The sequence below is a fragment of the Amphiura filiformis genome, chromosome 2, assembly GCF_039555335.1.
Source record: "Amphiura filiformis chromosome 2, Afil_fr2py, whole genome shotgun sequence".
Taxonomy (NCBI): domain Eukaryota; kingdom Metazoa; phylum Echinodermata; class Ophiuroidea; order Amphilepidida; family Amphiuridae; genus Amphiura; species Amphiura filiformis.
In genome coordinates, this window is record NC_092629.1 from 62,814,956 (window position 1) to 62,827,475 (window position 12,520).

Consider the following 12,520-nt stretch of genomic DNA (forward strand, 5'->3'; position numbering starts at 1 on the left):
TGATTGACAAGAAGCACATGTGTAAACAGATATTCACGTGCTCATACCAAGCAGCCCGGCTATTCAGCCAATCAATACTCGGGAGGGTCACTGGGCGGAGCATAGAAGCATGAAGCTGTAAAACAGGTCCGGAAAATCAGTAGCCAATTAGAGCATAGGTCATTGATATGCAAAACATTTGATTGAACCAGGAAGTGACATTGGAGCAATAACAAAACATTGCCAATTGATAAAAGCAAATACAGGTGCATGACCTTTCATGGTCTTGTTTTGGCATGTTACGATATTTTATTATGAAATGCATGAATGGGGGTGTTAAAACCAGAGAAGATGTAATCTTCTCTGGTTAAAACAAATTCAATTGGGATGCTATTAGAGCAGGGAAGTGCCACTACCCTAATTTATAGAGTAAACAAACACACGGACAGGCTGTTTCTTGTTTTCTTGCTAACATTCTTTTTCAGTAAAAAAAAAAGAATAGACCTGCTACCGTCTTAAATTTTTTGGTGTACTTTTTGCTTTTTTGGGTCAAACAAAAAATGGAAAAATGACTAAAATTAAAAAATTTATCAGGCGGTACAGGACAACTTACAATGCTATCAATTTATTGTGATGCAATCGGCGCAATTTATCAAACATGTTCTTGTTGGTGTTTTGTTTTTGAACTGATTATCTTTTGAAAAAAATTTATGGTAATGAAGCATAACATGAGCCAAGTGGGCGAGGCTTAAAGAATGTTATAAACTGTCCAAAGACGTGTCTACTGGGCGGGGCTTAAGGGCATACCTGGAGCATCGTGCGTGTTGTCTAGCAAGCTGAAACCAGTTTGGGTGATGGGAAATACCCTAGCTGCTCACATATCATTATCGTAAACTGCGTTCGCTGTAGCTCACTGTTGTTTATAAATTTAAGCATAAATTGGCTCAAATAAATCCTCAAAATAAAGAGGAAAAGCAAACTCAAAATGAAATTATTCAACAAGATTTGTACAAGAGATGTCATATTTATTCATTCACCATTGATTTGATGGTAGTATTTGGTCAAAATTAGTACTGGGCTTATACCCGAGTGCACCCTAGTTTCTCAAATATTTCGAAAAATAGGGGGTGGGCTTATAACCGAGAGTGGGCTTATACCCGGGTGGTTACGGTACTTGTAGATAGTCTTGATACAAAATTGCCCGGCATATGCAACCATTCTCCGTCTGGATAACATGACTGTCGCCCTCAATACGTCTGGGCACGAATTTAAATACGCTATTTACATATCAATGCATCCTCATGCTAAGTAAAGCTGCCGCTTCCAGGAGTTCTTCTATGTTTGGTATTATTGCTCTTTCTATGCGTTGCATAGGATACCTATGCAGAAAGAACTCTAAAAACTGAATTTAAGCTTAATCATCGAATCCATAAGATTCATGCTGGATATCTATGGAATGTGTGGTTTCATAAAATTAGATATATAAATTCTATGGTGTTTTTTTCGCCTAAAGGATACTTCACACTTTTCATTGACCATGATGGGGATGGGTGGGGAAACAAGATCTTTTTTGGCAAGTTTCATATGGGATTTTCTAAATTTTCACATGGATTGGCCCAGGTATTTCTGTACAAATGATTCTCAACGCTACACAAGATGATAATGTTAGAAAAATCATTAAAATTGTACACATGACATGACACACAGTTCATCGCCCCGATATCTTCATGGCAGAAATCGCCATGGTAAGTTGAATCTACAGCCACGCATGGCCATTCCGACCTATTTAATAGTTTTGAGATGCATAATGGGCTGAGTGCCCCCCTCCCCCCGGGCGAGGAACATCCAAGGCTACTGACAATAGCCCAGTGACTGACCTCTGTGTGTGTGAGTGAGCATGGTATGCACCATGAGGTCATCTGCTTTTAGACTGCCTCCACGAGTGGCCTACGCTGCACATATAAAATCAGAATTTTTGTCAGTTTTTGAGCTCAATACGCACAGTTCTTTCGCAAGCTAACAACTATCATATCCTTTCAACACATACACAAATATCAATTTGTGCATAGCACATTCACATGTATCGTTCCCGGGTGTTGATTTTAGTGTCTCTGCTCTACTAAGTAATTATTAACCAGGCGATGTTGGTGTGTGACATAATGTATAATGTATGACATAATTTTAGAAAATATTGAAATATTTCGATAATGTTTTGGTTAAAATTGTGAAAGGCAACATGAGTATAATAAATCAAACGTCATGCAATATAAGTAATCAAAGGTCATAAAAGATAATCTGATAACAATAGCCATCAATCAGTGGCGGATCTAGAGCAGTCGGGGGGCAAATTTTTGGAGAAAATACAGGGGGTCTGAGGGAGGATGTGCCCCTCAGAAGTTAGCAACTTTGGGAAAAAGAAAACCCAATTGAAGCCATTTGGTGGACCATTTTGTCATTATTATTGTGTACTGAATTTAAGGAAAGAAAACAAGCAAGGTACAACAACTTGATGTGGGGAAACAAGTAAAAACAGACTAGACAATGCAGGGGGACAAAAACAGCAAATGTAGGCATTAGAAGTAGGTAAAGTTCGATAGCCAAAAGTTACTAGTTCCAAGGCTCACAAAAGTGCTAAACCTGCAAAAACAACAAGGATCAATGGGAATACAATGGTGCACGAGAACAAGTGATGAAAATCACTGTGCACATAAGACACGGTTTCAGATTTGAAGCAGGTTTGACTGCCAAAAATGGCAAAATATAAAGTTTCAAAAATATTGTTTTAAATATGTTTTCTAGACTGAAATTTTGTGCAGAATTCATTTCTGAAGTCAGAAATGCACAATCTGTCATTGTTTTCCTGATATGAGCATTACAGTAGAGGCATATGCTTTTGACGGAAATAAAAATATGAGATCCATAAGTGACAACATCATCACATCATATTTGAACTCTATTGGCACACTTATAAAGGCTCTGCAAGGCTCACATCATGTTGTAGTGCAAGTCTGACATCTGATTGGTGCACACACATTGAATATAGGTCACATGATTGCGCAATATTACAGGTACTAATTGTTCCTGATTTTGCTCAAAAATGGGGTGGTGAGTGAGTCAATTTGATAAAAAAATTAGAACTTAAAAAATATGCATTTTAGCACAAGTTTGATACTAATATCCCTGTAGTACTGTATCATGGGAATGACTGATTAGTTTTTCTGAAGTCAGAAATGCAAAATCTGTCATTGTTTTCCTGATATGAGCATTACAGTAGAGGCATATGCTTTTGACGGAAATAAAAATATGAGATCCATAAGTGACAACATCATCACAACATATTTGAACTCTATTGGCACACTTATAAAGGCTCTGCAAGGCTCACATCATGTTGTAGTGCAAGTCTGACATCTGATTGGTGCACACATATTGAATATAGGTCACATGATTGCGCTAATATTACAGGTACTAATTGTTCCCGATTTTGCTCAAAAATGGGGTGGCGAAGTCAATTTGTTAAAAAATTAGAACTCAAAAAATATGCATTTTAGCACAAGTTTGGTACTATATCCCTGTAGTACTGTATCATGGGAATAACTGATTAGTTTTTTAAACATGTAAGCCCTCATATTTTGTTTTTGGCGATTTTTGAAATGCCAAATTTTACGTAATTTACAGATGTCACAAATTGTTAAAAAATTAGAAAAGAAAATTGAGAAGGAATGGAAAGATATTAATGTTATACCCAAGTAGGAACTTATACTGTGCATAACTGATTAGTTTTTCAAGCCTATAGCTCTTGTAGTTTTCTTGTAATCCCGATTTTTATAAATGGCGGGAATTTTTACACACATCAAAATTTTAAGGGGTAGGGAAACATTTTTACATTTTGCAAGTTTTTCCCTTAGTTAAAATGAACAAAGTTAGGTATCAAATGAAAGCCCATTCAATACTGCATAGACTGGTAGGTCAACCATCACTGTAGCACCTTCCTATCAAGAGTTATGATTTTTCAAATAAATGAAGCTTATTTTGGCATGTCAATTGTCACGAGGCATGTCATATTTGAATGATTCTGGCACGCATAAATGATTAAGTCAATCACAAAACAAATACCTGAATCCATCAAATAGTACCCTCAGCTGATATGTTAACATTTTAAAGGGCCATATCTATGTATATTGTAGACCCTATGAGTATACAAAGTTGGCATGTGAAAATTGTTGTCACCCAAAAAGTGCATTTTTCGAGCAAAATCGGCCACAAATCAACATTTTGTAGCAAAGCGATGTACGATGTGCAGCGTTTTGACAAAAAAATCATGTTCTACAAACACTTTACCCTAGAAAAGACACCTTAGAAATTAAACATAGCTATTTTCACTCTGGAGTGAATTTTTACACACTTTGGCAGTGAAACCTGCTTCAAATCTGAGACCATGTCGTAAACAGACTCGGTAAACCAAACAACCGATGTAGGCACAAAAACAGGCAAAGTTTGATGGCCAAAAATTGCCAATTTCAGAGCCCACAGAAGTGTTAGCAAAACAGTACAAAAGTACACTGGAGCAGATATTTATTTATTCGTTATTTATTCAGGAAATTCCATCAATACAAATGTACTGGTCTCCCTGGAAGACCTGATTATAATTCTATATACATGAACATGATAATAACAAGATAGAAATATATATTATACAGAATGAAAGAACCAAACATGATACAAAACAAAATGCAGCAATGTTGAGCTCAAATTATTATACAAAACTTACAGACCAATTGCAACAAATATACAAAATATACAAAAAAAAAACAAGCGATGTTTCGAGCAGATAAACCACTCTTCTTCAGGGACAGACAACAAAATATAAAAGCAAACAACGAAAAACTACATGCTATATAGTTTTAAAACAAATCAGGGTCAGAATTTTGGCGTGAATCAGAGAAATGATTCTCGCAGAGATTCTCGTAAACAGATGTGTGTGAATCAAAGTTGATTCCCGCGAACGTTTGTAGTTTACACAGAAGTTGATTTGCGAGAATCAAATGATTCCCGCAAATTTATTCTGCAATAATCAAGATTGATTCTCGCACTAAGGTTTTTTTAAAAAAAAGGTCAAACACGCTAAAAAAATGGCAATGAAAAATGCGGCATAAATCATATTAATTAGACTTCAAGTGCAGCAAGAATTAATTTTGCAACGTTGCAAACGGAACACAAAATTTTAGCCACAAACTAACCATCTACTACTGCGTACACTCTCACAACGTTGGCTGTACGTGTTCATATCATGACATCACAGGAGTTTCAAGGACAACTCTGTCTCGTTCGAAGAAACTCACTCGGTTACAGTTGTTTTTGCAGAATATCAATTTTAAATAACTAATTTTCTCAAAAAAGCAGTAATTTTCATTGATATGATGTTGTCGGAGCAATTAAATATGCCCTTTATGCAATTAAATTTGTTGCCTAGTTCATACCTGTTAGATGCGCCATTGTTTGTCAGAATTACAAGAAAAATAAATATGCTTATTCGTTGATGTTGGACAAGTGCCTTCCAGATAAACAAATTTCCTCCTGGGAAACCTTTGCGGGCTTCACTGTGGATTCTGAGGATTGGGAAGAAATTCATCTTAGGAATTTCAAATGTTCCATTAGTTCCAAATTACGTTCATTTTATTTCAAATTTTTTCATGATGCCATTGCTTTTAATGATTTTTTATTTAAAATCAAAAAAAAAATTCTCCCAACTGTGCTTTTGTGATAAAGTTCGGAAACTTCTTCTCACATTTTTTGCAATTGTGATATTGTTGAACCTATTTGGGAGGCGCTTGTTCAAGTTATCAAAGTTAAACATGACATTGATTTTGATTTGTCAACATTTGATAAATTATTTGGAGTGGCCTTAGATAAATATATCACTTACATTTGCTTATCTTTGAAATATCATATATATCTGTGTAAATTTCAGGACAAAAAAACCTTCTTTCGTTTCATTTAAAACTTTTCTGAATGTTCTTAAAGTTACCGAATATTATATTGCTAAGAGGAAAGGTAAATTATCTGTGCATTTAAAAAAATGGAGATTTGAATTGTAACTCTCTCTTTTCCCACGCACATTGTGGATCTTGTTTTTCATTTGTATAATGTTTTAGTTGTACCAATGTAATCTATTTTTTTATGCTGCTTTTTTTGTTTTTTCCATGTGATTTATTGTGATTTTTTTTGTGATGTCTTTGTTTTGACAATAAAAATACATGAAGATAAAAAAACAAGAATTACAGGAAAATCACCTTTCACTGAATGAATACTTTGTGTATTTCTTCTTATTAATCTACAGCATACAACGATGAGTCACCCACGGTTATCAAAGTCAAAGCATTTGAGGAATTCTTTCTTGCAAAGCTTCCAGAATGTGATAAGGTGAGCCCATGGTAGCCCTACCCATACCCTGGGGTCCTACTAGGGCCTTTAGACCCTAAACCATGCTATATCATAAAACCTGGCTATATCCAGAGAACTCCTAAACCCTGTGCTGCTTGCCCACTTTCATGTGGAGGGGTCACTGAGTATTAGCGGTACTCGGATGTAGACTACCGTATGTGTTTAAAAGGCCCTATAGTAGGGCTAGCCCATGGCGTGAGTGCAATGGCTGCCTCATGCAATATTTTGAAATTGCATTTGCAGCCAGATAGAGGCCTATCGGGTATAAAACATTATTTTTGAAAAGGGGGGGGGGGTCATTGGGTACAAGCAAAATAAAAAAGGGGGTCATTGGGTATAATATTTTGAAAAAAGGGGGTCATTGGGTATAAGATTTCAAAAAAGGGGTCATCGGGTAGAAAATTTTGAAAATATTGAGCAAAATTCTTGTTCTTGTTCCAAATTTTCCACATTTCCAATACAAATTTGTTGAAATATGAGAATTTGAAAGTTTCTGCATTATTTTGTGGCATTTTGATGATGCTATTCTAGAAAAAAAGAGGGTGGTTGGGTAGCCGCAACCAAACAAGGGGTCATTGGGTAGCCGCAATAAAAAAGGGAGTCATCAGGTATGACTTTAAAAAAAAGGGGGGGGGGGGGTCATCAGATATAGTCGACTTCAAAAGAGGGGGCCTATTCCATGCTTTTCTGAAAACATGTCACTTCCGCAATAAACTGCGCCCAAAATATGCTATAATGCATCCAAAACAAGATAGCAAAGCACACTCGGGCAGGCATGTGGATGCATGTGTTTGTAAGGGGTCCCAGCTCAAAAGATTGGTTGAGCTCACAGACAACATAATATAAATAACTAGAAGACGGGCATCCCTTGAATTTATATATTTTTATGGAGGTTCCCCTGTTTTTTTTTCTGATTCTGTGGTTTGGCAGTGTCTGAAAACCGAAGGGGTAATGACATGGAGCACTAGCTTAAAATAGCCTTGGGTTGAGCCAGGGCAATCTAATGCAATATGGGAAGGGTTAGTGGAATTACATATTCAAAAATATGTATCCCAGCTCATTTACTTGAATCCACTTTCAAGAAGTAACAGTACATGAGTAAGTGGAATGATGAGTGGAATGAAACTGGCGTGCAGCGAAGGCAAAGGAGACTCAAGGTCCATTCATACTCCGAATTCATACTACGCCGCAATTGCTTTGTCATGCTGTGCGTTGCTGCACTGCATCGTACTGCAAAATATTACATTCTTGTATCGCAATAAAGTTAAATACTTTTAAACTTGGAAATGCGACAAGTTGAGTTGACTTGAGGCACACAATAATTGATATATCGGCAATGCACCGCACCACAATGCAATTGCGGTGTAGTATGAACGGACCTTAGTCTATATTTGACGAACACGCATGTGTTAAAAATCTTAAATCAAGCATTGTTTGTAACCACTCGCCTGACTTTGCCCTTAGTCACCCTCCTGATGTGAGGGATAGCACCACTTCTAGAGGAAGTGAACCCATTCTGATATCTACTAAGTAACAGGGTGCACTGCTCAGTCTTAATACGCTGCTAGTCCGCCTACACAAATTCCCTATACTTACTGGTGCGTCAGTCCAAAAATGAATAACACTGCAACAGTCCGCCAAGCTGCTAGTCCGAATCTGAAAAGCACTTATTCAGTCCGACACTCCGCTCGTCCCGTCGTCCGAATCCGAAATACACTGTGCCAATCTGGAAAACACTTCTTCAGTCCAACACCGCGCTAGTCCGAATCTGAAAAGATGTCGCTAGTCCGAAACTGAAAACCATAGTGCTAGTCCAAAACTGAAGCCCACAGCGCTAGTCTGGAATAGGAAAACACTGCGTTAGTGCGAATCTAGAAAATACCGCGCAGTGTTTCCCAAATTCGGACTATCGCAGTAGTTTTCAGTTTCAGACTAGCGCAGTGTTTTTTTAGATTCGGACTAGCGCAGTGTCGGACTGAAGAAGTGCTTTCCAGACTAGTTCAGTGGTTTTCAGTTTTGGATTAACAAAGTGTTCAGATTTGGACTAACGGCGTGTCGGACTGGCAGGGTGTATTTAGATTCGGACTACTGGCATTTCGGACTAGCGGCATGTCAGACCAACGCCGTGTTCCCGACTAAACAACAGTCAACTGAGATGTTTGTAATGCTGTAAATGCTTTAAAACAAAATGACAAGTGTGGTTAATGGGCTATTCCATTTAAAATCCACACTACCTCTGTGGAAGATTTAGCTAAAGTCTTCCACAGAAGGAGAATAAGTTTTGAACACAATAGACAATTGGGTAACTTCCATTTGAAATACGCACTCCAGTTGTGGAAGATACAGGTAAAGACATAATACAGGGGGAGTATGGGTTTCAAAATTAACCCTGACCAATTACATTTGAAAAACATAGTCCCTTTGTGGAAGATATTTCCAAAATCTTGCACAGGGGGAGTGTGGATTTTCAATGGAATAGGCCAACCAATTTGTTTGTGATGGCAGGATGAGATTGAGAGGAAGGGATGCATCGTTGTTGACTATAAAGAATTAGTAGTGGATGAAGGTGTCACGCAAGCAGTTCCATCTCTCACAACAGACCTACGTGATATGCCTCAACACATGGTTAAATGCCTGGGATTGGCACAGCATCAGGTAAAACTCCTTCATCAGAGTGCTAGTTCTTTTGAAGTTTAAAATTCCAGTTTTAACAAATATGAATAGTCAGTGGCTGCATGTATTTATCCCTGTTTTTTGTTGCTAGTTTAAGTTGATAAAATATGAACAGGGGTAAATTTAGTTCATTTTGTGATTAATGTGAACAACTTTAAATATCATGACACCCTGCCCACTTTAATGACAAAGTCCTCTCAACAATATAGAAGTAACAAGTCGGAAAGATTCAATCTTTTTAACTGAGTTTAGACAGACTGACCTTGCCTGGCGTGGTTCTAAGCTCTCAAAATGATTGTAAATGTTTTTTCCAGGTTTTGACCCAATGTATGGAGCAAGAAGCTGTACTTTTACAGCAGCAGTCAGTTGAGGGGCCACAGGGAGTTCCTTCATTTGGTGTTAATTTGCCTCTCATAAATGCAAGGTATGTGATCACAGATGATATCTTACACTTCCCACAATGCATTTCTTCCATTTTAATAATCTGCACCAATCTAGTGCAACATGGGTCAATAGTAACATCCAGAGCTTGCAAAATGTGTTTTTTGATGAATATCAACCCATGATTAGGAAGTCTATTCTCAACATGAAAACAAGTGGAATGTGCAAAGAAATTGGAGTGTCATTTGATAGGTGATGTACAGTATCATGTTGCAAGGGATTCTGGGAAGGGTAAGATATCTACTCCGGTATGTGATAAACAATTACAGTCCATCCTTCATTATCCGGACCACTTCTATATGGATCTCTTTGTTATCAAAATATTAGGCCATGTTCAGTTCAGTTCAGTTGAGGATTATTCCGCCTTTTCATTCAGACGCACCACCATTGGTGTAGTTTAGCTGATGAGATGCATCAGTAGTTCACATCAAACATATATTCCATATGTTATCTCTATAGGAAAACACAATGTCTTGACATCTTAATGCATGTTCTGAAGAAGAGGGCATGTATGATGCATACAACACTTAAATACCATCTTGCATTGTTTTTTTGACCAAGGTCATATTGAGGGCAAAGGTTAAGGTCAATGTAGATGCAGAGCAGATATCATAATACTGCAAGGACCATTTGCTGATCATATCCATCACTGGTTTATTTTCTTTTAACAGAATCACCAACTTTGAACCTGTTACACCACTGAAGAATTTGAAGGCTAATTATTATGGTAAGTTTAATACCTTTACTAATCACTATTTTTGTTTCAGGCCAAAAATCACAATCCATTCTCACACTTTCAAATTATAATTTGGGACAACAACAGGGTTAGGCCAAACAACCAATTTCTTTTTTAAGTCCTTATGGTAATTTGGCAGATGTTGGCATCTTCCTTGACATAAGCCTATGCTTATCCATGATGAACATACCTCTACACGACCAGATTCCTATTGCTGGCAACCCCAGAGGTACACTGCTGCCCAACTACTTTGTGGCTACTCTAGAGAGTACCAGTGCAGTACCAATCCAGTATTGGTGTATGTACATGTACTTGACGTATGATTCTGGTGCGTGTACTCTATAGAGTACACACATAGGTACCAATGAAGTAGCTGAGCAGCAGTGTACATCTGCGGGCAGCAGTAATCTAGTAGTGCACACACTGAGGCCAGAGACAGTGTTTCAAAATTGATTTGAAAAGAATAAAGCTGGTGTACATGTATGAAATGAAAGTCTTATAAGAACAACCTCTTCCCTTATCCTGATCTCTTTTGTACAAACCTCTCTGTTATCCGATTGAATGATCTTCAAAGGAAACCATGTGTTTCAATGCCATGACAACATATTTCCATGTTTTTTGGAAGAGCATCTTTTTCTTTTGTACTGCAATGTCTTCTTCTTATTGTGTCCAAACAATATCATTGTAGGTGCCAATGATAAAAGCCGTTGATATGTTTTGACATAATTTTTTTTAAGGACACACACAAACAGGAAGAAGCTAGAATATAACTGAAACAACACAGTTACATTGTAACAATGTATTCTGGGTGCAGGTGAAACCAGTAAGCTTGTGACATGATGCTAGGGCATGCTAATTATCAATCAGATATTGGCAATCACTTTTCTCATAAACAACAGAAGTTATGTTGCAAAAAAAAACAAAAAATACATGATACGCTCCTAGCGATTGCCAAGTATGATATGCTCTATATCCAGCCAATGTCCGGATAAAGAGACTGTATTTCTATTTCAATTTTTATTTGCTAAGTTTTTGCACTTTTAATGTGATTATTTTTTCTCCACAGGGAAGTTTGTGTCTGTTAAAGGGACTGTAGTGCGAGTTAGCAACATTAAACCGATGTGTACAAAAATGGCTTTTCAGTGCAATACTTGTGGAGATATACAGGTAATAGCAGATGTGATAAGTTTGGTTGTGTGTCTGTTGGCGCTTGTAAAACCCTACGAATAAGGACTTTTTTGTGTGTTTCCCACTAACTGGGGACTTTGCTCCAAGCGGGGACATCCCCAGTTGTCATACTTGGGCTAGAGCATTACTCCAACTGGGTACTTTTTAGGGGCAGGGTGAGGTCCCCGGTTGTACTCAACTTGAGAACACAACCCGATTGGTAGGAGTTTGGCACATAAAAGTCCCCAGTCGACACACAACTCATAAAAAAGTCCCCAGTTGTCAAAAAAAGTCCCCAGTCGGCACACATTACAAGTTGGGGGGGGAGGGGTTGTGTGCGTGTGCATTACAATTACTTCAAAGGACTCAGACATATCACACCGACACACTGAGGACTTTGTGCTTAACAAGGACCTAAACATGCGTCCTTGCTACGGAAACCTTTTTAAACTGCGAAAAATTAGGTCTTATATCCTACTACCCCCCTCTATAGCTTAATGTCCTCGCAGTGTTAACTGGAATCAAATTTGTTCGGTTTTACCGACTTCTTGAGCACTTGACATGACAACATACCAAGGACATGCAGACGTTTGGGCTTATAAAATTTCACTTTTTTTCAGGTCCTCGGAAGTATTTGTAATGCATGGGGGTGGGCATGTGTGTAGGGGTGCTTTTGTAAACTTTGCCAATTGCGGACACACATGAGAAATAGCTGTGCAACCGTGGACACCGGTACTGCATTCATCTGTACTTGGTGCTCCTAAGGCCAAAAAAAAAAAAGGGTTTGTCTCAAAGCTCACGAGAAATTTAAAAACAAATGCGAAATGCGATTATTTTTTTTTTTTTTTTTTTCCCGACTTTTTTTCATGGTATTTTGAGAAAAAAGTCTGATTTTCGCCAATTTTTTTCCATTTGTTTTTTGTCAAATCGTGGGATTTTACAAACGCGTGCGCAAGCTTTGAGACGAACCTTTTTTTTTTTGGCCTAATATAAAAACACATTGTAAAGGGTGCTGTTAGAGGTGTCGGGTTAGTCTTCAACCGATGGTTAAAAACAATTCGCAGCAAAATGATAAAAAATGAA

At 37.7% G+C, this 12,520-nt stretch overlaps 1 protein-coding gene across 2 annotated transcripts in view; it reads left to right on the plus strand.

Moving 5' to 3' along the window:
* Nucleotides 1-12,520, plus strand: part of LOC140146515 (DNA helicase MCM8-like) — a 105,503-nt gene that overhangs the window by 17,475 nt on the left and 75,508 nt on the right. For both annotated transcript variants that reach the window (XM_072168389.1, XM_072168390.1), the window contains exons 4-8: nt 6,317-6,399; nt 8,926-9,075; nt 9,408-9,517; nt 10,206-10,261; nt 11,337-11,437. In XM_072168389.1, coding sequence (XP_072024490.1) covers nt 6,317-6,399; nt 8,926-9,075; nt 9,408-9,517; nt 10,206-10,261; nt 11,337-11,437 — 500 coding nt within the window. The remainder of the gene's footprint in view (nt 1-6,316; nt 6,400-8,925; nt 9,076-9,407; nt 9,518-10,205; nt 10,262-11,336; nt 11,438-12,520) is intronic.